The sequence below is a fragment of the Bradysia coprophila genome, chromosome II (genome assembly GCF_014529535.1).
Source record: "Bradysia coprophila strain Holo2 chromosome II, BU_Bcop_v1, whole genome shotgun sequence".
In the NCBI taxonomy this organism is placed as follows: Eukaryota; Metazoa; Arthropoda; class Insecta; order Diptera; family Sciaridae; genus Bradysia; species Bradysia coprophila.
Window position 1 is genome coordinate 12,084,876 of NC_050735.1, and position 24,684 is coordinate 12,109,559.

Here is a 24,684-nt window from a genome sequence, read left to right on the forward strand (position 1 = left end):
ATTGATTGAATTAGGCAATTAGTGGTATAAGGTGGTTAGAATAGTTGTTGTATCAGATGGCAATAATCGTTGAATGGTAAGATTTTTCATTAATGTTCAAATGCAGAGTAGCTAATTCTGCGTTCAATCATTCTGATAGGATATCACATTATATAGCATGTAAAATTTTAAACGATCAACAAGTTCATGACGCTTGTCTCACTTTATTAAACATGTTTAAATATGGTGATTAGGTGATTAGGTTTAGGGCGATTAGGATTTTTTTTTTATTTATATAAAAGCGAAAGTAGTAGGATAAATTATACAAGGATTATTTTCTTTTATCATAAAATATTGATATTTGAAAAATTTCTATATTTAAATTTCTTTGCTAACTGTTAAGTCTCTATTTCAAATTAGGTCTGAATTGAATGCATTGTATTAAATTGGGGGACAGTAGGTCAATCTTTAATTGATCAATTTTTTAGTCATGTAAGTTAATTTTTTTTTTCTTAACTCAAAGTTAAACTTAATTTTTCTACACAATACATTTTTTTTTTAAACTTAAGAGGCCTTTGTATGTTTGTCGTGACATGACATGTCTTTTAATTTCAAATCACTTTTTCATTTATTAGCTCTTTTATTTAGCTTTTTTTTTTATTTTCTTATATTTGCTTTGACTTCAATAATTATTCTGAGGTATCTATAAAAATTTATCTTTTAGTGAAATTAATTGTTGATAACAAATTAGCATAAAACTTTGAAATTGCTTTGACCAAAACTGTATTCTCGTTTTGAAATGTATTTTTGTTTTTAATATTTTCATCGTTTTGGTAAACTTTTTTTTTCTTAGGTTTCATTTAACATTTGTGCTTCCTTGATTGGACGTTGGCATTAGATTATTTATCCAATTCAAAATTGTCATTTTTCCAACTTATAAGTTTGTTAGTTTCGACAATTAATTAATTCTTTATTCGTTTTTTTTTTCACTTTATTCGGCTAATTAAATAATATTGCATTTTCTCTTATGTTTGTTTTCAATTGAAATCTTTTTTTTTTAGCAACACCAAGTTTGACTAATCTCTTTATTCATCTCTTTTTTTTTTTGTACATTTGATATACCATTGATGTAGTAATATTTTGTCTTCTTCTTCTTGTTCTTTTTGATACTTCACTTAAAAATTTACCGTTATTCATAAATATTTAGTTTATTTTTTTTTTCTGTTTTCACATTCTTCTGTCATTTATCTTCATTCGAAATCTATTTTCACCTTTATAAGATCTGAGCAAGAGGATCAAAAATTTGATTCATGTTATATATTATGACTTTTATTAATTTACTATTTAAACATAGTATTTCGTTTACGTCAGAGAGAACAAAATGACTTTATTTCATTGACATTTACAATGTTGTCCTTTTTACGTCAAGCATATTAATTGTTTTTTTTTTTCTTTATGAAATTTTTTAACGTTTAATGTTCAAATTAATCAATTTCTTTTTTTTTTAACAATAATAATTGCAAGGTTGGTTTTATCAGCATTTACATTTTTATAATCTTAGTTAAATAATTTAGTTTTAATACATCATTAAGACTTTCTTGTTGCTTTTAGTAATGACGGAGTTGGAAGATAAATTTTAATTCAAAGAAATGGACGGATTATGTCATTAAAGTTTTATCAATATGAATTTTCCTCTATTAACATACGAAGTATGCGTCTCTGTAGGGAAACAAATGGATTTCAAATTTGGTACATGAAACCGTGACTAATTTTCTTATTCTCATCAAAACACTTGTATAGTAAAATCAAAAATGTAAATTTCATCATATTCAAAAATGTAGTTAGCTCATATACGTATGAGAAGTGTTCAATAAATCTGGTGTAAAATTCCCTTTAATGAAACATTATGATGACAAAATGTTTATATATTTCAGTTTTTCCTTGTTTTGTACTATTTCTCGAAGTTAGTGGCTAAAGTTTATCTTGAAAGGTTTGATACTTAAATTTTCATTTTCAAATAATTAAATACACGCGTTTCTTTTTAATTTTGTGTGTAGGACTTTCAACATTGGATTATTTTCTGTGTTAATGGATAATGAGGTCTAATATAATATGTTTAATTGTTTTGTGAATTTTTTTTTTCATCGTACCCAAGTTCGGTTTTATAAAAGTGTATACTTATAGTGTTTTGATTGGCTAGATTACTAAGGTTTTATCTTAATTTCAAATTTCTTTCAAGTTATTGACTGTAAAGATTTAATTTGTCATTAAGAACATTTTTGATTTAAAATTTGTGAAAGTCGAGTTTTTATAGTACTTGTGTAATGGAATCGGAATTTAAAATATTTGGAGAATAGTTTCTTTTTCTTTTTGTAAATGAAATATAGTATTAATTTGGTCATTTGTTATGTTCGATTGTCGTGCATGATATCCGGTTTCTCTAAAGAAATATTGTGAAATATTTATTATAAGTGAAACAAAACAAAAACAAAATAAAATCGTCAAGCATAAGCATAAAATTAAATTAATTAATATTGCATTAAATTAATTTGGATTGAAGTAAATTGCTTGATAATACATTTTTGCTTAATAATTGTAAATTTAAAATGTGGCATGAAATAAAACACTCGTGTCTGATGCGTAAGCAATATACGAAGAAACTGATTCATATTGAGAGACGGTATGATTATTCCAATGCGTAAACAAAAAATTAATTTTAAATAAATTCATTTACCAGTCTGGGCATAAGCTCCAATTTCATAAAAATATGTGACGATAAAACAATTTCTTTTGAAGTAACTAATGAAAATATTGTAATTTATTCCTGTCTTTATGCTGACGCTTTCTTTAATTTTTCAGTGTGTAGCTCTTTATCTATAAGAAATCAATTGTTTAATGAAATAAAACGTATGAAGTTCATTAGATATTTTAACTCGTTAATAACCATTTGGGATGGCATGACTAAAAATTCAAAATTCCAACATTTTATATACTGACTATACTGACTAAAATTCAGTAATATAATTTTCATTCTGCACAATTTGTATTTATTAGAAAACAGATCTATCATTGATGTATTTTTTTTTTTAAACAAGTCTTTTCCTAATTTTTTCTTTAACATGAGTCTAAAATTCGATATTGTCGAAGACACAATGACGTAAAATGATTTCTGTAATTATTTATTCATCTAAATCTTCTAATGTAGCTGTAAAATGGTCTCGATTGTAATTAGTAGACAAAATTTTCGGCTCGTCTGCTGCGTTATCCGCGTATTCTTTGTCGTTACAAGGCCTGTCTGTCTGTAAGACATCGCGATTTAAAACTTGGTATCTTTTGTCTTGAACCTCATTTCTACTGTATTTATTTTTTCGTTTATGGTAAGGATGTTTTTGAAGATTATTGGTCCAATTTCGGAATTTTCGTATTGCAGGTCGTTTGTAATTTACTACGTTGCCTATATTCGTATCATTGTCGTCAGTAACGTTAAATTTTGACATGTAATTTGGTTCAGAAGGTTGAGTCTTTAGTTTGTATGAGCTTGTGTAGGCTGAAGATCGGTCTTTGTAAAAACAGTTTTGAGGGTAATCATAATTATGACCATTATAGAACCTACTACGAATGTTTACATCATGAAGGAAAGAATTCGCTTCTTGATTTGTTACACTTTGGTTTCTTGTATCTTCTCTTTGTAATAAAGTATCTGTTTCGCTTCGATTATGAAAATCGGTGTTTTGAAAAGATCCCGAACACAACTTAAACTGATCAAAAGATTTCTTTGAATTAAGTTTCCTTTCAGAGTCTCTCGTTGAATTTGATATTGTTAATAAATGACCGCTCTTTGCAATTGTTTCTAAATTTATTGGAGAAATTACTTTGGAATGTCTAGTAGTGTTATTGACGTCACTGTTGTATTGAAGATTTTTCTCGTTTTCACAACCTCGGTAATTTGAAGCATTCTTATAGCTTAGTCGTGTATCAAAGTTATTTTTATGATTTGCAAATTTATAAACATTACCAGAAGAATTTTTGAAATTTCTTCTACTAGCTATGTGATTTTTGAAATTCGAACGGCTCACTTCAGATTTCAGATCGTTTTCAGCATTTAAAAATTTTATGAATACACTTTCAACGTCTCTAAATGTGGCAGTTTGTAATACAAGTTTTACTGAAACAGATCTCGTTCGCATGCGACACATATTAACAACTTTTTCTATTGTTTCTGAAACAGCTAGGTGTGATGGAAAACCAATTTTAATCAAAGAACTTGTAAAAGATTCTGCGAGTACTGTGGCTTTTGTAACAAAAACTGAGATGTTCATCTTTTGATACGCTAACAGCGTCATTTTGGCTTCTATCAATTTAGAACTTTCAGGCTTTATTGTTTCTAGCAACGTTACTTTAATGTCATCAATGGTATCGTTATTCATTTCAACAGCATCGTACGCTCGTCCTTCTAATCGTGACATAATGAAAAGTCTCAAAATTTCTCTACTCACATTTCCAATTAACGACTCTAACAATTTTATGGAATTTATGAAAGTAAATAAAGAGCTAGGATTGCCATCGTAGCTCTTATTTATAACTTTACACGCCATTTTTACGAATGTTATTTCGTTCTTTACAGATTCTTCGTTTACAATTTCGGGGTTGTAACTTGTTATCTCGAATGGATACGAAATTTCTTTATTGACTCGATTAACTTGATTAGAACTTGATTGACTGACTGCAATCGGTATAGATATCGGTATAGGTACTTCAATAGATATTTCTTTAAATTCATTTTCGCAAAGTGTATTTGGACGTACTGAAATTTTTTTTGTTTCTATTAAGAGAGTCACATGATGAAATTACACATAATAATATACGTTTGAATATTTGTTCAATCAGAAATCGAAAAGCAGTAACATTTAAAAACATCTTTGAGAAATATTGACACTCGAAATCGGTATTCATTTTTGTAAATGACCACATTGTTATTTGCTTTTGTGTTCTTGTTTGTTTTTTTTTTAATCAAAATATATTTACTTCAGAGAGCAACTGGACTACAAAAAATATAAGAACTCACATATCTACGTTTAGAACTTTCGGATTTGTTTTTCGTTTAAATCAGAATCCTTTCGTTGACGATAATGGTTAATTTAAGACAATTTTAAAATAGTTACTGATGATATAAATTCTAAAATAGTTACGAGTAATATGCGCTTGCTTTTATTCATTGAATGATCGTTTGCGTATTTTATTTCTGATAAATTATTATTATTTCGCAATTTTCTATTTATCAAAATCAAATCTGTTAATTTTTCTATTATGACACAGTTCACTTTTTTATATTTTTATAAAAATTTATATTTTCCTTTATACCTTGCAAGTTGCCTTCCTCGATTCGCTTGGACCCATTAGTGTAATAGATTGCAATTTTTGTTGATTGAGTGATGATTGTTTAAGCCGTCCCGTGTAAATCATGATGAGTTTTGTAGAACCTTTCCAGTGCGGGAATGTAGTTTGTTTTAAAATAACGGGCCCGCTCCCGTCGCAATCAGAGGTGAATATTGTATCTTTTTTTTCGTTATGTCCCATATAAATCGGAAAGCATTTTGGCCATTATATTTGTTTTCTTGTCAAAATGTAACTAATATTTTCCATTTTCGTGTCTTTTAGTGTTCGTAGTGTGCAACGTTTACACTATATTCATTAGGAATAGTTCGTCGATTGATAAAGTTTATGCATGTATATGTTATTATTTAAAGCACTGCACTTAAACACTTTATACTTTCAATCGTTTTATTGCTATTACATACAAGCAAGTTCGTTTTATTTTATTTTTTCGCTGAGTAAGCGAAACCTGACGGTCGCCATGTAGAGTAATTAATTAGGTATACCTCAGTTGGTGGTTTGTATAACTCTGGTTTATTCATTAACATTTAATAATTAAGTAAGTTAGTAATGAGAGAGTGTATACAATCTCTCTCACTTAAACTATATTAGTCAGGGATCTAATAGAGGCACTACAGCACAAACTGTCTATTCACGCCGTAATCACGTAAACACGAGAATCGTCGGCCAGACCGCCAGAAAACGGATTTGTGACGAAGAAAGCTCTTGCTACCAAAAAGGGTTCCGAAAATTGAGCTTTTGACCTCAAGCAATATTTTATTCTTCTTAAACCAAAAACATGCGAGCAATTCTGCGTTGATGGGATCGACAATTCTATGCTGCGTTTTCCATTTTTCAGCTTATTGTGTAGTAAAAATCCGATGGAAATGCAAAACAATACAATTGTCGATCCCATCAACGCAAAATTGCACCTGTGTTTTCGGCGCTACATCCAATTTACCGAGTAAATGAAATGGATTATTCGATTTGTAACTTTCCGTAACAAATCAAAATACCACAAATCCATTGTGCTCAATAAAATACATGAATGGGACTACGATTTTTAGGCAACGTTTCAGTATAACAAACACATAACATAAATCATTCGTTATAATATACATGTCGTTACGTGCACAGTAATAGTAAAATGTGAATATAAAACTGTACCTAAGTAAATGTTTGGCGTATGTATATACACAACCAAGCTATAGACATAATCGTATAGACGCAACATGTGGCTCGTAAAATGTGATATTAATATGCCCGACTGGAGTCGCTCGGAAAGAATGATAGTGAGAAGTAAACATTCAATAAGTGATTTTCAATGCTTTTTTTAACATCTCCACGTAAAACGAACAATGTTATTTGTGTGTGATCTAATAACGAAAAACGAAGCGAAAATCTAATCAACATTTTCCTACAACGCACATCATGTCGGAGGATATCGAAAAGGATGTGACTGTTGATGAGACAAAGGATTCTTTTCCGGATCTGAAGTGAGTAGAAAAATGTTTGAATTTTCTTTCTTCTTTTTTGAATGGGAAGTGGAAGTATGATTAAGTGCATCGGGGTGGAGATTGTATGGAATGGATTGTATGGTACCATGATTATGCAAAGCTCCTTTATGTCACAGATGTTCTATTTTCGTATCTTTGGAAATTTTATCGTGTCCTGGTTAACATTTTGTTTACCTTTTAATCAAAAATGTGAAGGAAACGATTTCAAATGCAAATTCGCAGAACCTTTTTCTTATGTCCAAAAGTGGCATGATGTAGATCAAAGAGACGTTATGGCACAGTAAATTTTAAGTGGAAAACACACAAGGAAATTTGTATTGCTAAGATTGACATTTATCCTGCGTTCTTTATCGTTCACCGTATGCTATTTACAAATCCATTTACATACAATGGAAAACCCAACACAATTTTGTCGATCTCAGCAACTCAAAATTGTCCGTGTATTTACGACATAAAGAATTTTCACAAAACATTCGAAATTGAAGTCGATCAATCGAATTGGTTTACTTTGGAAACGTTTATTGACTTTTCACTCGGAAGACTATTAGCTGAGTGGGTCAAATTTAAATATTTTAGGATACGATACGTGCACGAAGAGATTATAATTCATTTACATTGAATTAACCTACAGAACCTACCTGAGAATGTATTGTCTGCAAACATTTACCATATTTTTATTCATAAGGGATCGAATTCTAACGCACCTTGACTTCCCCGGATCACCGAACCCTTGCTTTTAATTTCCCAAAAATTGGTTCAAGTTTTCGCAATAACACTCTCAATGTTATTAAATCATTTTCTCTTAAATAATGGTTTAATTCCTGGTTTAATTATAGCGAAGTTGTACTGTACAAATGTTGCCACAAGCCCGTAATGCACTAACATTCATTAAGTATTCACTTTAATCTTTTCACTTCTGAAAAGCCTTTATAATTTCTTTGAAAATTTCAAAATGAAATCTTAACCAACACTATAATATAAGTACATGAAAGCTTTTGATGTTTCTCTTACAGTTCGCTTACCATCACTTTTGATTAGCGACGCTACCAACATCAGTGAGTCGCTAATCATGAACTTGGTGACCTGTTTCCTCTATAATTATAGTTTACAGGTATTAAAATAGTCAGACGAGGTGGGAGATTTTAACAATGCCGAGAATGTTCTATTTTAGTATCTAAAAATCTTCATTTAAACTAAAATACACCTTTTACGTCATTTAACGTTCTGAGTGTGTAATAATTGTTTCAGGTGCATTTGAAACCTGCAAATTTTACCAAATATGACAGAAAAACTTTGAGCTACTGTCGGCCTCTACGTAGTTGGTCTTCAAAAATATTGTTTTGGTAATTGGCAGAGGATATGTTGCTCTACTGCTAAAACAATTTATTAGCTTAATCCCTCAAGCATCCACGTCTCTATGACTGTTTGAAAATCACGTTTTTTCAACTTTAACGCGTCTCTGCCGGCTGCACTTGCACTTATGGTACCAAATTTTGGTACAATTCTTATTAGAATTTCAGGCACTATCGATTTTTGTGGAACTTTGTTCAGGTTCAGGGCTCCGAGCTGGCTAATAATATCCAAAAATATGAAAAGTGCATCGAAATGCTCAGTTAAAATGCATTCAACCACACCGTGACTTATCTGTATTAAGTCTAATTTACTTTCAATGTATTAATGTAATTACAGTGAATTACTTATAATTCCATCAATTTCACGTATTTCGAGTCGATTCCTTTTAATTCCATCAATTTCTTGTATTTCCATCAATTACCGGAGTATCCGGGAAGCTGCAACATAGCTCTTAAAAATTTTAGTTTCGCCGAACGCGTTGGGACTGCCGGTATTCTACTCCTACTGCGCTTTGGTGGGTTTAGCACTGCTATAGGTACTAAGGCGCAATATTCAAAAATCCTTCAGAGTGTAAAATACTTAGAAGGCGTGGTTCGGAATTCACGTTAAGCATGTGGTCCCTAGTGTTAGGTCATTACAATACCATGTAAAAGTACCTTCACTAGCTATAGCAGCAAATGGTAGCTGAATCTGCCACTTAAAACGTGTCCTCCCGGCTGAACAGCAACCATACGCTATTATTATATTATGAATAATAACGGAAAATATCGTGGAATTATTTTGAAAATTCGTGTGATTGTAGAATTTAATTGGAATTATAGGAATTGAATGGCGAATCCGGCAAGTACAGTTGTTAATGCGGTAATTGAAGTTATAAAAGGAATTGAAAGCAATTAAATGGATTAGTAATTGATTTGCCACCATTTCGGCCAGTCGGTTACTTTTACTGACGCCCTTGGATTCTTTTACTCATCTGGACACAAGATAATAAAATTCCTTCACGTGTCAGCGTGCAACCGTCAGCGTCGCTAACCATTTTCTTTAGCGATTCCTTTTAATACAACCTTGCTCTCACTCTCAATGAATAAAAATTGAAAACAACGAGTCAAAAAGACTGAATTACTGCAATAATTAACAACAACAATAATACAATTATGAATGATTTCAGTATATTTACATTGTACAAAAACCAATCATCCCTTTGGTGCTTACTTTCGTTTTAATACACAAAATAAAAAGATCAACCCTCACATTGCATAAAACGGACTGAATTCGCCTTAAAATGTATTTTGCCACACAAAGTTTTCGCAACTTCGATGGCAAAATTTAAATTCCCTTTAAAATCCTTCTTTAAAATCCCATTAAATGAAATAAAATTTACATCATCCTCCGCACCTTCTTTATATTTATATTTGTTTCTGTCGTCATTCTTTATGCTTTTTCGCTAAACGAAATACGTTGGAAAACAACATTATTCTCTTGACATTTTTTATGGCAACGGGAGACACACAGAATTTATTTATTTCCTTGGAGAACGCTTTATAGTGCAATTTGCGTTGCTACACTGCAGATCGCTTGGGTGTACAGTATAACGCTTCCATTTAGCTTTTCTTTGGATAGCTAAAAATTGGAAAAGGAAAACATTTTTTTTGTCAACATAAATTTTGTATTTCTGTGCGAATAATGTTGAGGAAAAATGGAAGAACCCTATGTAAATAAGAAACTATTTCTGATATTGATGGAGAATGCTATTTTATATCAACAAACATTTTTGTATCAAAATCAATTCGATTGATTCAGCCAATTTCGAAAATGTGTTTAGAGTAGTACCAGGTATTACGTTTTTGAAATTCGACATACGTCCGTTATCACATCAAAGATGTTGCCGTTAAAATGTATACGTTAAAATCGGAACAGATGTAAATATGTGTCCGTTATCGTAACACAATGTTTGTTTTTGAATGATAATTTTTAAGAAGCATTTCATGTCATGTGTATGAAATTGATATTAGGAACTATTTGCAGTTTTGTTAAGACACAATAGGAATTGGAAAAAAATATACTTGAAAATCACTGCCTGCAGAGCAAAAGATATGACATACTGACATAAATTTAACTGTTCTGTCGATGATCATATTTGTTATTTCGCATACTACATGCAATCACTAATATTCAACAGTAGAGTTGCATTTTTCATTGACGTAGAAAAGCTATTTCACTTTGATCTTTGACAGCCGTCTTTAAGCCTTTCATTGCTACTGTCCAATGAATATCCAATTATTTTTTTACCTGATTTTTCATTCAAATGTTCAATAGTATTTTACATGACTAGGGATAAAAAGATGAAAAGTAGAGTTTTCGTGTGAATTTTGTTGATCCGAGGCGAAGCCGAGGTCAATAAACACACGAAAACTAGACTTTTCATTTTTATCCCGAGTTATGTAATGGATTTCACATTCGACGCATGAATACTGTTGAGAAATTTCGCGCCGTGTCATTCACAATAACACACAAAGTGACATTTTCAAAATTATACAAAATGTTACATTTTGTCACTTATTGTGAATGGCGCGGCGCGATATTCCTAGCAGCCGTGAGAGACACAATTAATTTTATTTTTGGTGATTTTCTTGATCCTTGTTAATAAATTAATTGTTGGGATATTTTTCGGTTGGGGATATTTACAACAACTGATCCCAACCGAATAATATCCCAATAATTAATTGACAAAATAATTTTTTTTTTTTGCTTTGTTTACTTGATAGTTTACCTCTAATGTCTCACACAGAGTACTTTTTGTTGAGTTAAAGCCATACTTAAGGCTTTGAATTTTTTCAATTTTTGCTTTATTTACTTTATTTACTCTATCATGGCTCTCACACAGAGTAATTTTTGTTGATTGGAAGCCTTACTTAAGATCTATAAGTTCTAGAGCTGGGTAGACGATTAAACATCAGGAAGTGATGAAGTACATATTGTGCAGAGTATTATCGTCATTTAAAACGCTTTGAATCATAGAATTAAAAAGATTTTAGTGTAAAAATAGGGTTCATAATGATGATGATTGTACAAGTTTAAGTGCATCCTAATAGGCATGGGCGATAATGATAATGATTATCGATAATTATCGACTTTTTTTATCGAAAATTATCAAAAAAATATCGATAATCGATAATTATTGATGATAATTATCAAGATATCGATATTTCGGTCCGAAAATACGATATTTATCGATATATTCCGATATATCGGTATATTATCATGAATTTTCGGATAAATATCAAAATATCGACATTTTGATAATTATCGAATTTCGATATTTTGATACGCCTCCCATCCCTACATCCTAACCCTTTTTTTGGTGAGTTCCAACGTGAGTTCCAAACAACGATTTTATTTCGATTAAGAACATTGTTATGAGCAAAAAATTATTCTAGACCATAACAAAAAAGTTTTTAGTTTTTTTTTATAAAGCTGATTTTGTGTTCATAACATGTACAACCCGATGGAAAAGGGTCATTTGCCAAATGAAGAAGGACATTTTGTTTACATCTTTGCTAAATATCCCGATTGTTTTATATGTAAATTTTCGCAATTTCGACTGAATAAAAAGATGGCGCGCTGCACGCATGTTGACGAAGGTTTCTGACTTTGCTTATTTTCTTAATTTTTCACGATACTTTACTGAATTAAAAATTAATTATGCAAAATTTCCATGCATAATATAATGCAAAAATACTTCAAATAACATTCGGCATCGAAATAAAATATAAAAATGTTTTATTTGGAACTTAAATTAGGTCCACGAAGTGCGACACTGCTTGCTAACGACATGACATCATCGACAGTAAAATAAAGCAATAAATGCAAAGCGAATCCTTTCTATTTAAAAGAAGATTGATTTTCCTTCATCTATTTCAGTCTCACCTCACTCCTACTGTGAAATAAAATCGACGTATGGCGCAGGTGGTTCCTTTTTTCCCTACTTTGTTGTTCGTATAGATTATTGCTGGCGCTAAATTTCATTACTACTCTCATTCTCCGATTGCAAAACATTCTGTTTTCTCGACAAACTTTTATTCGTTTTGTTCTATCTTACAATAAACTTCTGTTTATTATTATATATACGTTTGATGGATGCATTTACGTGAAAAAAATTCAATTTAATCCGGAGAGCTGTTGTTTGCTTCAAACGAAAAGCGGACATTTACGAAAGTGTATTTGAATTCATCTACATAATAAGAAAATAACTTTGGAATAAACAATAAGCTTTCTGTGTCCGTGAATATATTCAAGATATCATGAGAGATCTGACAATAATTTACAGCTGAGAACACTATACTGAAAAACGAATAAAATTTAAAATTCTAATGATGAATCGTTTCTAAACATGCTTTTTGGGTCCGAAGATATTTTAATGGACAATGAAAATGAATAGCAAAAAATACTATACAAAAGAAATAAATAAAATTAGCGAAACAGTCACGGAGAGGGGAAAATACAAAAAGAAAAATTTCCGTTTCAAAAGACAAACTTTTCCGCAGTGAAATATCCCACAATAAAGTTTAACGTAGTTGGAACACAACGTATAGTTGATAATCATAAAAAAGAGGTTCACTTGAAACTTCTCTAATTCTTACAACAATTTCACTTTCTTCCGTGCTAAGCCAAAACAAAGTGAGCTGCTTGTAACTTTTATAATCTTTTGTAGAACATCTGATTTAAGCTTCTTTAAAAGCATTTCAAATGCTCAAAGTTCACCTCAGCTATTTAAAGTCTATTTATAATAAGACCGTTACTCAGTAATTTCGTTAGGGCTAGCGAAAAGTAGTAATTTTACTTTACTAGTGAGGGAATGTGGGGCCATTCACTGACTGGTGAAAAGTCTTTCCGTCGCTCGTAAAGTAAAACGCCATACTGTACACGTAAAGGAATTTTATATCTCGTATCACGATGAGTAAAAGGACCTCGGGCTGACGCCCTCAGATACGTCTGGATACGAGATATCAAATTCCTTCACTGGTACAATAATCTACTATTTCATGTGGGTTGCGAAAACTCCCTTTTTGGCAACTCAAATGCGTTGAGAAAATTGCATATTACTCTCACTCTGAAAATTCACACTTCAGTGTGATTTTGTCCTCGCTCTCTTTAGTGACAACGGGCGTTTAAACGGTTGCTAGGAATCTCGCGCCGCGTCATTCACAATAATTCACATTTTGACACATTTTGTATAAGGAAGATGTCACTTTGTGAGTTATTGTGAATGACGCGGCGCGAGATTCCCTAACACCGTTTAAACAGGTCCATTCAGTCTTTTTGTTGTAGACTTGTTTTTCAATCATTTCACAACGTCGAATGAAAATCCTTGTGTGCACCTCGAGAATTCTGACTAAAACAAATTTCTGTGACGAGTGTAGAGATGAGCGGGCCGCCCGAAATACATCGGCCCGACCCGACCCGACCCGGCCCGATCGGGTTCGGGTCCGGGTTTTGAAAATTCATTCGGGCCGGGTCGGGTCGGGCTTTGAAAACAAAAATTCGGGCCGGCCCGACTTAGAAATACAAATTTAAAGTAAGCCAATAAAAGCCTATAAAGCATGAAACACTAACTTATTTTATTATTTTACTTCGCGTATAAGATTATTGCAAAGCTTTTATGCGTAGAAAATGATTTTTCATTAAATTTCTTATAGTAAAAAAAGTCGGGTCACGTCGGGCCGATGATTTTTTCGGGTCGGGTTGGGTCGGGCCGCGAAGAGAAAGGTCTCGGGTCGGGTCGGGCTCGGGTTCAAAAAATTGGATCGGGCCGGGTCGGGTCGGGTATTGAAAAAACGTCGGCCCGCTCATCTCTAGACGAGTGGGCAAAATCGGGTATTGTTATGAATGATTGTGACTTTCCGCAATAATATAGTCTGGCCGCAATATTCGATCCAGATAGAATTTCCTATTCTGTCCGCTTGTTAAAGAAATAACTACCATTCGTTGTAAGGAGTTTTCATTAGATTGAAGTTTGTAGTAAATTTTGCTAAATGTCAACTGTCAACTTGGGGGACTGTTCACAAATTACGCCACGTCATTAGATCGGATTGGGTGTTCGGCGAAACGTGCGGAGTTTTACAAATCTGGGATAAATTTGACCCTTTTTGCGTGACGAAGGGAAGGGGGCGTAGAACTTCACGTTATTTGTGAACGGTCCACAGTTAGTATTCGGATGGCCTTTTAGAAAGAGTCTGTTATTTCATTAAAAATTTTATCTATTCAAGAAATCCAACGGTCGGAAAAGTTCTTCTTTCAAAATTTTCAAAGCATTACGTACCTACTTACGTACCTACTTACGTACCTACTTACGTACCTACTTACGTACCTACTTACGTACCTACTTACGTACCTACTTACGTACCTACTTACGTACCTACTTACGTACCTACTTACGTACCTACTTACGTACCTACTTACGTACCTACTTACGTACCTACTTACGTACCTACTTACGTACCTACTTACGTACCTACTTACGTACCTACTTACGTACCTACTTACGTACCTACTTACGTACCTACTTACGTACCTACTTACGTACCTACTTACGTACCTACTTACGTACCTACTTACGTACCTACTTACGTACCTACTTACGTACCTACTTACGTACCTACTTACGTACCTACTTACGTACCTACTTACGTACCTACTTACGTACCTACTTACGTACCTACTTACGTACCTACAATAAGACAGGTTAAATGAACTTTGAGCTTGCTTTCTCCAGCAATTGTGAACAGATTTCTAAAATTATTTTTTTCCTAGTTTATCTGTGTTACATGCTATTGTTCGAATATAAGAAAAATCGGCGAATTGTCAGTTGTTGCTGAAAAACAATCCTGGAATTTTCGTGATTTCTTGACCTATCAGTGGAATTTTTTTATGAAATCGATCGTGTCGTTCGTTCAGTTTACCAAGGGACCAAGAATTGTTCGAAAGTCAGGCTATTATTTTTTCTAATCTCCTATAGGAAAATGTATGTTGAAAATAATGAAGTAGAAGATTTTATATCGAAAAAAATTTAATATTTTTAACAAAGGTCGTTTCCCATATTATGAATGTATGCATTCCTTCCAACTTATTTAAATAGCGACGAAAACAATTGTGTAGTGCGAGAGTTATATTATATTATATATGTTATGATAACAAACAGAAAAACATCTCAATTTTTACTTTATACATTTTTGTTGTGTTAATATGCTTATGTAATCGTATTTGTCTATTTTCAGAAAGCTGAAAGATGATTTGGGATCGCAAAGGTGAGAAAAATCTTTTTAAATTCAAATTCTCTTGTTCCATTTTCTAAAGCCCCCCGTAAATCCTTGCACGAAAATTACATGAAACATTTAAAGTCGATTATTTCACCGGCTATATTCAGCAAATAGTATATTCAAATGGAATTCAAAATGTAACACGCAACAGAAATGTGTGCAACTGAAAGGTAAAACCATACAGTACAAGTGAACGTGTAAAAAAAGATGAAAGAGATTTTTGACTGACACCAAGATACGGATCAGGAAGCCAAAGAAAAAGTAGAATCATTTGTAAACAAGATGTTTAAAAAGTTTTTCTGTTATAACACCGAATATTCATTTTTCTTTTCTGGCCTATATACTGTCACCAGCGTACATTTTCTGTATATTATGTGGGTTCGAATACGAGCGAAGCATGTATGGTTGAGTGTTTAACATTCAGTTGATAAAAGATTTGTAAGAATATTACGTTTTACCGACACATTATTTTTTCATATTTACGAGCGCTACGCAAAGCTGTTTGCAAATATATTACTCATGACGACAATAACAATTTCGTGATATATATTTGAAAATAGAAAATTTGCACTTAAAATGTTTGGCAAACTTTTTTTTTCTTCTGCGTATATAACTCAATGACATTATAAATATCTAGAGTATAGCACAGTGTCTGAACAACATGAATTCGTGTACAAGGTGAGGCTACGTGAAAAAAAAAAACATGCGTGTGAGGTGAGAGCCACAATTTATGGTATTTAAGTTAGCCTGACAGTAGTCCCGTGTTACGGCAGTCTTGCAACAAAACAATGCAATAGTTATTTGTTAACCAAGGGGAGAAAATAGGAAATTCCACCAAGAACTCAAGGTGGAATTTTCTATTTCTCCCCGAGGTGAGCACAACGTTTTTCATACTCGAATCCGCATTTTTGTCCACTTTAATAGTATTTTACATGCTACACGCGTCGAAAACCGTGTTTTTCATGTTTGAAGCACGTCTTTCGACGCCCTCAGCATGTAGAATCCATTACATAACTCGGGATAAAAGTGAAATGTCTCGTTTTTAGTGTGTTTATTGACCTCGTCTTCGGCTCGGATCAACAAAATTCACACTAAAACTCTACTTTTCATCTTTTTATCCCCAGTTAATGACTAGTAGACATGTATACCGAGTTATGTAATGGATTTTACATGCTGAGGGCGTCAAACGAAGTGCTTTAAACATGAAAAGTACGGTTTTCGACGTATGTAGCATGTAAAGAATATAAAAACATAAACATAGCTAACGCCGACCCGTACGAAACACCTATTCGTATCAAAAGCCTTTACTGTGAAACTCTTCATTTCTTTTACTTCATTCTCTACTGAAAAGCTATTCGCCCTTTAAAATCACTTACATTATCTTTCTTTGCCTTGTTAGCATATACAAATAAATTGCCGGAGGCAATATAGACAGCCCCGTACGAAGTCAACTTTCATAAATTCCTATTTAAACAGCTATATACCGCTATATTTACCTATATTTTCCTATAAATAAACATTTCACAGATGAATATGCTATTATATAGCTCTATATGCCTGTATATAGCTCAATATAGGTGAATATAGATAGATATCACCCCACACACATAACAAATTATTTCCATGTTAACAGAAACTCTCTAAGTACCATTTTTCCCAAGATTATTTTCCCACTCTTATTAAAATCCAATATGGCCACCGGCAGCCATTTTGTTAGGAGTCCGGAAATTTTACCGACGCTTTACATTCGTTAATACCTTTCAAACAAAAAAAAAATCATGAAATTCGGTCAAAATTTACTCGAGATATTGACAAAATACTCCACGTTCACTGTACGGCCGAGTAGCCAGATAAGAGCTCACTCCAGGAGACCTAGCTCACGCTCCGGAGAACATAATTTCAAAAACTTTTTTTTCCCTGGTACGGTCAATACCTATCTAATAAAGCTAAAACAGACGAAATATGTTCAAATGTGGCCGACCTTCAAGCAAAAACTGCTTGCCGCCCTGTGCCTGTTTCACACCAAGGGGTCTAACTCACGAGTCGGTCATCCGATTTCCATAAACTTTTTTTTTCGATCGGTATTGTAAATACCTTTTTTTTGACGTATCACTTACAAGTGTAACGTTTGAATGTCCGGAGATATCTTCGAAAAACCGTAAAGCACTTATTGGGCCACAGCTCGGGAGGGGTCGATCCAAAATCACTCATCTTCGAACTTAGCCTGTCTTTTGACATTACCAAACGGGAAAAAAACAATTTTCAAAATCGGATGCGTTTTACTCAAGTTATCGTGCAGACGGACAGACGGACATTTTTTTTCACTGATTTGGCATCTCTAGACAACCACAATAGGTTTCCCCTTACTCAGGGAGTCCAATTCGACGTGTTACAAACGTATGCGTAAACCTATAAGACCCCAGTACTTCGTACGGGTCTAATAAATAGCGTGTTTTGGTATACAGTCATTTTAGGGTAAAAAGTCAAAAATTTGCTGTATAGAAAACCTCTGTTGGCTTGCAGGGGCGCTTAATTTTTTTAAACTTTATTCTTTGCCCTCTTTATTTCTCGTAAAATAACTTCACTCTGGTGCAGTTGGATCACAAAAAAGAAGAGAGCTGCCACTAGTAATTTTCTGACAAAATGTAATAGAATTAGACAGAAATCTACCACATTTGTGCAGGTGGAGAAAATGGATTCTCAAATTTGGCAATTGCATAGTAGGTAAATTCTATGTTTTTGTGTCCCAACGTATCTAATAAAATGGCGGTCTACGTGACCTCCCCAACACTGCCGTAATTCACGCCGTAAGTGTGCCTAAAATTTGAATTTTAAGTGAACGATTCGATGAAAAAGTGAACCAAGAAATGCATTTCAACGCTTCACTGTATGAAAATGACGCTACGTTCAAAACACCTCCGCACTTTCCATTTTGAATTTCGACCGCACTTACGGCGTGAATTCGGAAGAAAAACAATTTCCAATAAAATAACAAAAGAAATACTGGAAATTCTTTTGTTATTTACACACTGGAAATTGTTTTTCTTACAAATTGCGGCAGAACAGTCTATAGCCTTGTTTCCAAACAGCATTTTACTATATGTTTCTTAAGGCTAGTACACAGATCGTGAAAAATAGGTGAAAAATGAACTACCCATGCAAATATGGCATAAAATGTATAAGTTATCTGTCAAATATTTTGCAAGCTGATGTTGACAATGTTGACATTGGCTCAAACATTTTGTTTCAAATTTTGCAAGCATTTTGCAGCGGTCGATTTTTCACGATTTCCATCAGCTTAGCTAGATTCTGTGTATGGAAGAGGGTGTGGCTGTATTGGATTACCTTTTTAACCATTGATTTTGCAATGTTGGTGATCATGAAATTCTACTGAAGAACAACTTCCCTCTTCCTGAAATCATGAAAATTTTCCAACTGGCCTAGACAGTCTCATTGAATAACACCAACAACTCCGTCGCTACAACCATCGCCGCACCCAAATATTGTTGTTCTTCAGTAGAATTTCATGATCACCAACATTGCAAAATCAATGGTTAAAAAGGTAATCCAATACAGCCACACCCGCTTCCATACACAGAATCTAGCTAAGCTGAAGGAAATTCTACTGAAGAACAACTTCCCTCTTCCTGAAATCATGAAAATTTTCCAACTGGCCATGACAGTCCCATTGAATAACACCAACAACAACAGTGTTATTCGAGTTTGATTGCTGAAACGTTTTCGATTTTCACGTTAATTTTCGGTCTGTTTTGTTTTGGATTTTCCGGAAAATTGTTTTTTGTTTTTAATTTAATGGTCGTTGCAATCCGTAAAGTTAGTTTGACAACCGTTCCTTAAAGGAACTAAGATTCCAAGGTATGTCTTATTAGAACGAAGCAAATTTTTAAACAAAAATGTTTTTCATGTGACTAAAGTTCAATGTCTTCTTTAACCAAATAAAGGCCCTGGAAGATGACCTGGATACAGGTCGAAACGTCGGCAACGTAAAACAAACGAGCCATCAGAACAGTCGGAGCGTTTGCTGCGACTGAGCCCCGTACAAACCCGTATATCTATTGCGTACGTGACCCTAGTGCGTCTGTCACCCTACTTTGACCGTAAGCCTATGCGCCGGTTAAAGTAGTTAAAGTAAAATTATTATGTAATGTGTACATCTTAGAAATTGCGCATAGCGCAATTACGAAGCCCCGTACGACGTTCCTTTCAAATAAAACAAAACTTTCAAATAGCCCAAAAATTTTAATTTATTGAGTATTGAGCCTCAGTCCGAGGATCCAAATTTTTTTTTTTTCAACTACATTCTATTCGGCCTTTGATTACCTTCCAAATGAAACAAAAAATACGAAAAACGTATGAAATTTGCTCGAGTTATATGTAAAATACACATAGGGCCCTAGTAGCGGCCTTAGTCCGAGGACCCAAATTTAATTTTTTTTCAACAACATTCTATTCGGCCTTTGATTACCTTCCAAATGAAACAAAAATTACGAAAAACGGATGAAATTTGCTCGAGTTATATGTAAAATACACATAGGGCCCTAGTAACGGCCTTAGTCCAAGGACCCAAATTTAATTTTTTTTTCAACAACATTCTATTCGGTGTTCGATTATCTTTCAAATGAAACAAAAATTACGAAAAACGGATGAAATTTACTCGAGTTGTATGTAAAATACACATAGGGCCCTAGTAGCGGCCTTAGTCCGAGGACCCAAATTTAATTTTTTTTCAACAACATTCTATTCGGCCTTTGATTACCTTCCAAATGACACAAAAATTACGAAAAACGAATGAAATTTACTCGAGTTCAATGTAAAATACACATAGGGCCCTAATAGTGTCCTTAGTCCAAGGACCCAAATTTAATTTTTTTTTAACAACTTTCTATTCGGCGTTCGATTACCTTCCAAATGACACAAAAATTACGAAAAACGAATGAAATTTACTCGAGTTCTATGTAAAATACACATAGGGCCCTAGTAGTGGCCTTAGTCCAAGGACCCAAATTTAATTTTTTTTTCAACCACTTTCTATTCGGCGTTCGATTACCTTCCAAATGACACAAAAATTACGAAAAACGAATGAAATTTACTCGAGTTGTATGTAAAATACACATAGGGCCCTAGTAGCGGCCTTAGTCCGAGGACCCAAATTTAATTTTTTTTCAACAACATTCTATTCGGCCTTTGATTACCTTCCAAATGAAACAAAAATTACGAAAAACGGATGAAATTTGCTCGAGTTATATGTAAAATACACATAGGGCCCTAGTAGCGGCCTTAGTCCAAGGACCCAAATTTATTTTTTTTTTCAACAACATTCTATTCGGTGTTCGATTACCTTCCAAATGAAACAAAAATTACGAAAAACGAATGAAATTTACTCGAGTAATATGTAAAATACACATAGGGCCCTAGTAGCTTTTCACTTCTAAGGCCCTAACTCACGGTCCACTCACCCGATTTTAAAAAACTTTTTTTTCCTGGATTTGTATTGACAATACCTATCATTTGCCGTGTCATTTACATTTCCATCGTTTATTTTGCCATAAATATCACCAAAAGACCTTAAATCACTTAGGTGGCCCTAACTCACGAAGGGCCGACCCGAATATGCCCATCTTCGAACTTAGCCTCACTATTTTGACTATCTTTCAGGGAAAAAAAAAATCGGATTTGATTTACTCAAGATATCGACGTGACGGACAGACGGACAGACGGACAGACGGACAGACGGACAGACGGACAGACGGCCCAAATTTTTATTGCGGATTCGTCATCTATGAACATAGGCAAACACTTTGCCCTTACCGTCTGCTTCGAATTCCATCAATTACACACGGCATCGTAATCCTATAAGCCCCTTCGTACTTCGTACGGGGCTAAAAAGTTTTCGTTTTTATTGGCTTTGAATTCCTCAGTGATACAACACTTCACATAATTTTCATCAACCTAAGCCAGCAATACAACATCACCAAAACAAACTAACAAACATTTTTTGGTCATATCTCCCCGAGACGTTATGCCACTGACCTCATGTTGGTGTCAAACTAGGCGTCCTCTCAACAGCTTTCAGCAAAAAAAAAGTTTAGTGAAATTGGTTCAGGTTTGGTGAAATAAACTAGAATTTTCAAAAATTTGCTAAAAACAAGCATAAATTTTTATGGTGGTATTTCCCCGAGATTTACGGCCACCGACCTAATATGTATTTAACGACGCGTCTGGTCAACAGCTTTCAAAGAAAAAAAAAGTTTACTGAAATCGGTTTTCTTTTGGTGAAAATATTTCAAAAATTCTCAAATTAGCTGGAGTTACCCGAGTTACCCATATTATCACTAAATGTCGCTAAAATTCCGACTTTGAAAAATAGTCGATTACCCCTCCGATTACAATTCTTGTCTTTGCTCTCAGCATCATCCTTCAGTCGTCAACGACCACCCTCTGTGTTTACATAATTTGCTTAAAAGTAACTGAGCTGCTACTATCACATTAACCTGAAGACTTTAAACTTTTAAAAAGATCATTGTGTTAATAACGCGAAGAAAATAATGATTTCTCCTGCTATTCGCTCCATTTAAAAGTACGTTTGCCCGTTGTTTGCCAAAGTTCAAACGAAAGTAAACTTATGTATTTAAGGGATGGATATCAAATGTTTCATGTTTGAATGTGAAATGTGAAATGTGAAAGGTTTCCTTTACGTTTTTTCCTGCTTTGTTTAAACTTGAAACATTTACCTGTAGTCATAAATAAAACCTTAATTAAGTCCAAATTGGTTGTTAATCATAAAACACAAGACCGCTCACATAATAATTCATTATGAGAGAGCCACGTAAAGAAGAAAAAAAAACTGTTTGCTCAAGGAACATTAAATGAAAACTTTTAACGCCAGCAAAAAAACTCATCATTTGAGTTTATTACGGAGAATAGAGCGAGCACGTAGTACTCAAGTTTTTTTTATTAATAAATTTGATGGAAAAACACAATTAATTAAAACAAATGATAAATTTTAAATTTTCCCCCAATTTTTTTGTTATTGCAGGGTTTTCAAGAAAACGTCACCGAATTCAGTGCTAACTCTGTATTTGGGCACCAGAGATGTGATATGTCGACGAGGTGCCGTCGAACCATTGCGTGGCGTAATTTTTCTTGATCCGAAATTTGTTCCTAATCACAAAATATTCGGCCAACTGACGCTGACATTTAGGTAAATTAATAATTTTGTTTTTTACACAGACACACCGAGTCCAAATTTTGGGTTGATTTTCCCATCTCAATGATGATGGTGATTCCGTTGGTCTAAAAGAAAAGTGATGTATTTATGGTACCGGTCCCTTTTATTGATGATGAAAAAAAATCCTCCCTAAAGATCACAGCAGAGTAAAATAAACCATGCAGGAGCGGTTCTTTTTTTCTAAACGTCAAATGAGTCACTTAATACATTGTATGAAAATTAGGGCTCGGAACGGATCGGATGAAACCGATTTTTTTTCGGATTGATCCAATCCGAACCGATTTCTTTTCATCCGAACTCGATCCGAACCGAATGGATCCGATCCGAAATCCATCCGAAATCTGAAGTTTTTAATCGGATATCCGAAATCTATCCGAAAATAATGAATCAATCTCCGTCCGTAGAAAACGCACGGTGGGGCTGAACGAATTTTAAATAAACATGTCCACTTCCATCTTGATACTTTTCATAGCTGAGTCAGGGACGGCGTGTACTATTCAACGGCACATGTTGCAGGCGCAATCGTTGAGCCGTTTCTGAGAACTAGGAATATCGTCCCCTGACCCCGGGGAAAGAGCTGGACCACTGTTTGAAACTGGAATCGGTAGAGGGAAAAATTCTAAGATCAACCATGTAAAAATTATTGCTCTCGGTCACTTGGTCGCCGAGCAATAAAAGCTGAAAATCGAAATTTCCACTTCTTCTAGTGGTAATGCCTCTCCCTGACGAAGCGCACTGTAACAGCGATTCTAGACAGGGTTAATGGGCTCTTTCGAATGACAATAGCAACATTGTGAAAGTGGTCTCTTTTTTACATTTGACATATTTTAACACGTTATGCCTTGTTAAGCCTGAAGTGTAAGCTTTCCAATGATACCAAATATGCCATGTATGATTCTCAGGAAACTATTTATCCTAAAAATTTTGCATTGCGGTCGGGCTGCTAGCAAATTTATTACCATGGATAGCGAAATTTACAAATTAGTATTACAAATTAATGTCCTTAATTTTTTTTTTATACGTCAATAAATGAATTATTTATTTTCGTCAGCATTTGAACGGATATTACAATATTTGGCATTCATACAAACTACGTCAAAGTCCTTAAATGTCCTTAAATTAGGTGTAATTGTCTTAGGTGAGTTATCTGACATATTTACTTATTTTTCCACAACAAACATGAAAATAGAAATTTCGTTTTCCATGGCCCTAAATTTGCTAGTAGCCCGACCTCGATGCAAAATCTTTAAAATAAGAATTGTAATGACATTCATTTCCATCTTGTATTTTATTTTGGAATATTGACCTTTCTTTTGTAAATTGAATTTGACGAACGTAATAAACTTTATAATACAGTAATAAATCCAATGTGATCTGAAGTCAATCCGAAAAATATCCGATCCGATCAGAGTCCGAAAATAGACAATCCGAATTCTTCGGTTCGGATCAAATAAATCTAAAATGAATCCGATCCGAATCCGAAAACAGATTATCTTTTTTCGGATTCGGATAGGATAAAATCGATCCGTTTCAAGCCCTAATGAAAATGAACTCAAATGAGGGCAGACTCAAATTGAGTTAATTTTATTCGCAAAATATAAGATAATTCAGGTCGATAGTCAAAGCAAGCGCTAAATTTCATAGTAGTTGAACACTTCCAATAGATGACAACCCAACTATGTCGACAGCTTTTCTCCTGAGCAAAAAATATTTTTCTTCGCCTTTCTCCATAGTAAATTCTCATCTAAATTGCATTGAACTTGAAATGAAAACTTTATGTGCATGTTTCTGACGGTCCATTATCGATCGAGTGTTCTTAGTTCACTACACATTACACAACCAGAGTGTCAGAACTAATTGGGATTTCACATTCGTGTTCCAAAATCAACGTTGATTT

At 33.7% G+C, this 24,684-nt stretch overlaps 1 protein-coding gene across 2 annotated transcripts in view; it reads left to right on the top strand.

Annotated features, from left to right (window-relative positions):
* Positions 1 to 24,684, top strand: part of LOC119073406 (arrestin homolog) — a 116,885-nt gene that overhangs the window by 36,885 nt on the left and 55,316 nt on the right. The window contains exons 3-5 of one of the 2 annotated variants that reach the window (XM_037178854.1): positions 6,490 to 6,848; positions 15,497 to 15,526; positions 22,596 to 22,760. In XM_037178854.1, coding sequence (XP_037034749.1) covers positions 6,784 to 6,848; positions 15,497 to 15,526; positions 22,596 to 22,760 — 260 coding nt within the window. In that variant the 5' untranslated portion in view covers positions 6,490 to 6,783. Of the gene's footprint in view, positions 1 to 6,419; positions 6,849 to 15,496; positions 15,527 to 22,595; positions 22,761 to 24,684 lie in introns of both variants that reach the window. The other variant, XM_037178845.1, reaches the window with a different exon arrangement.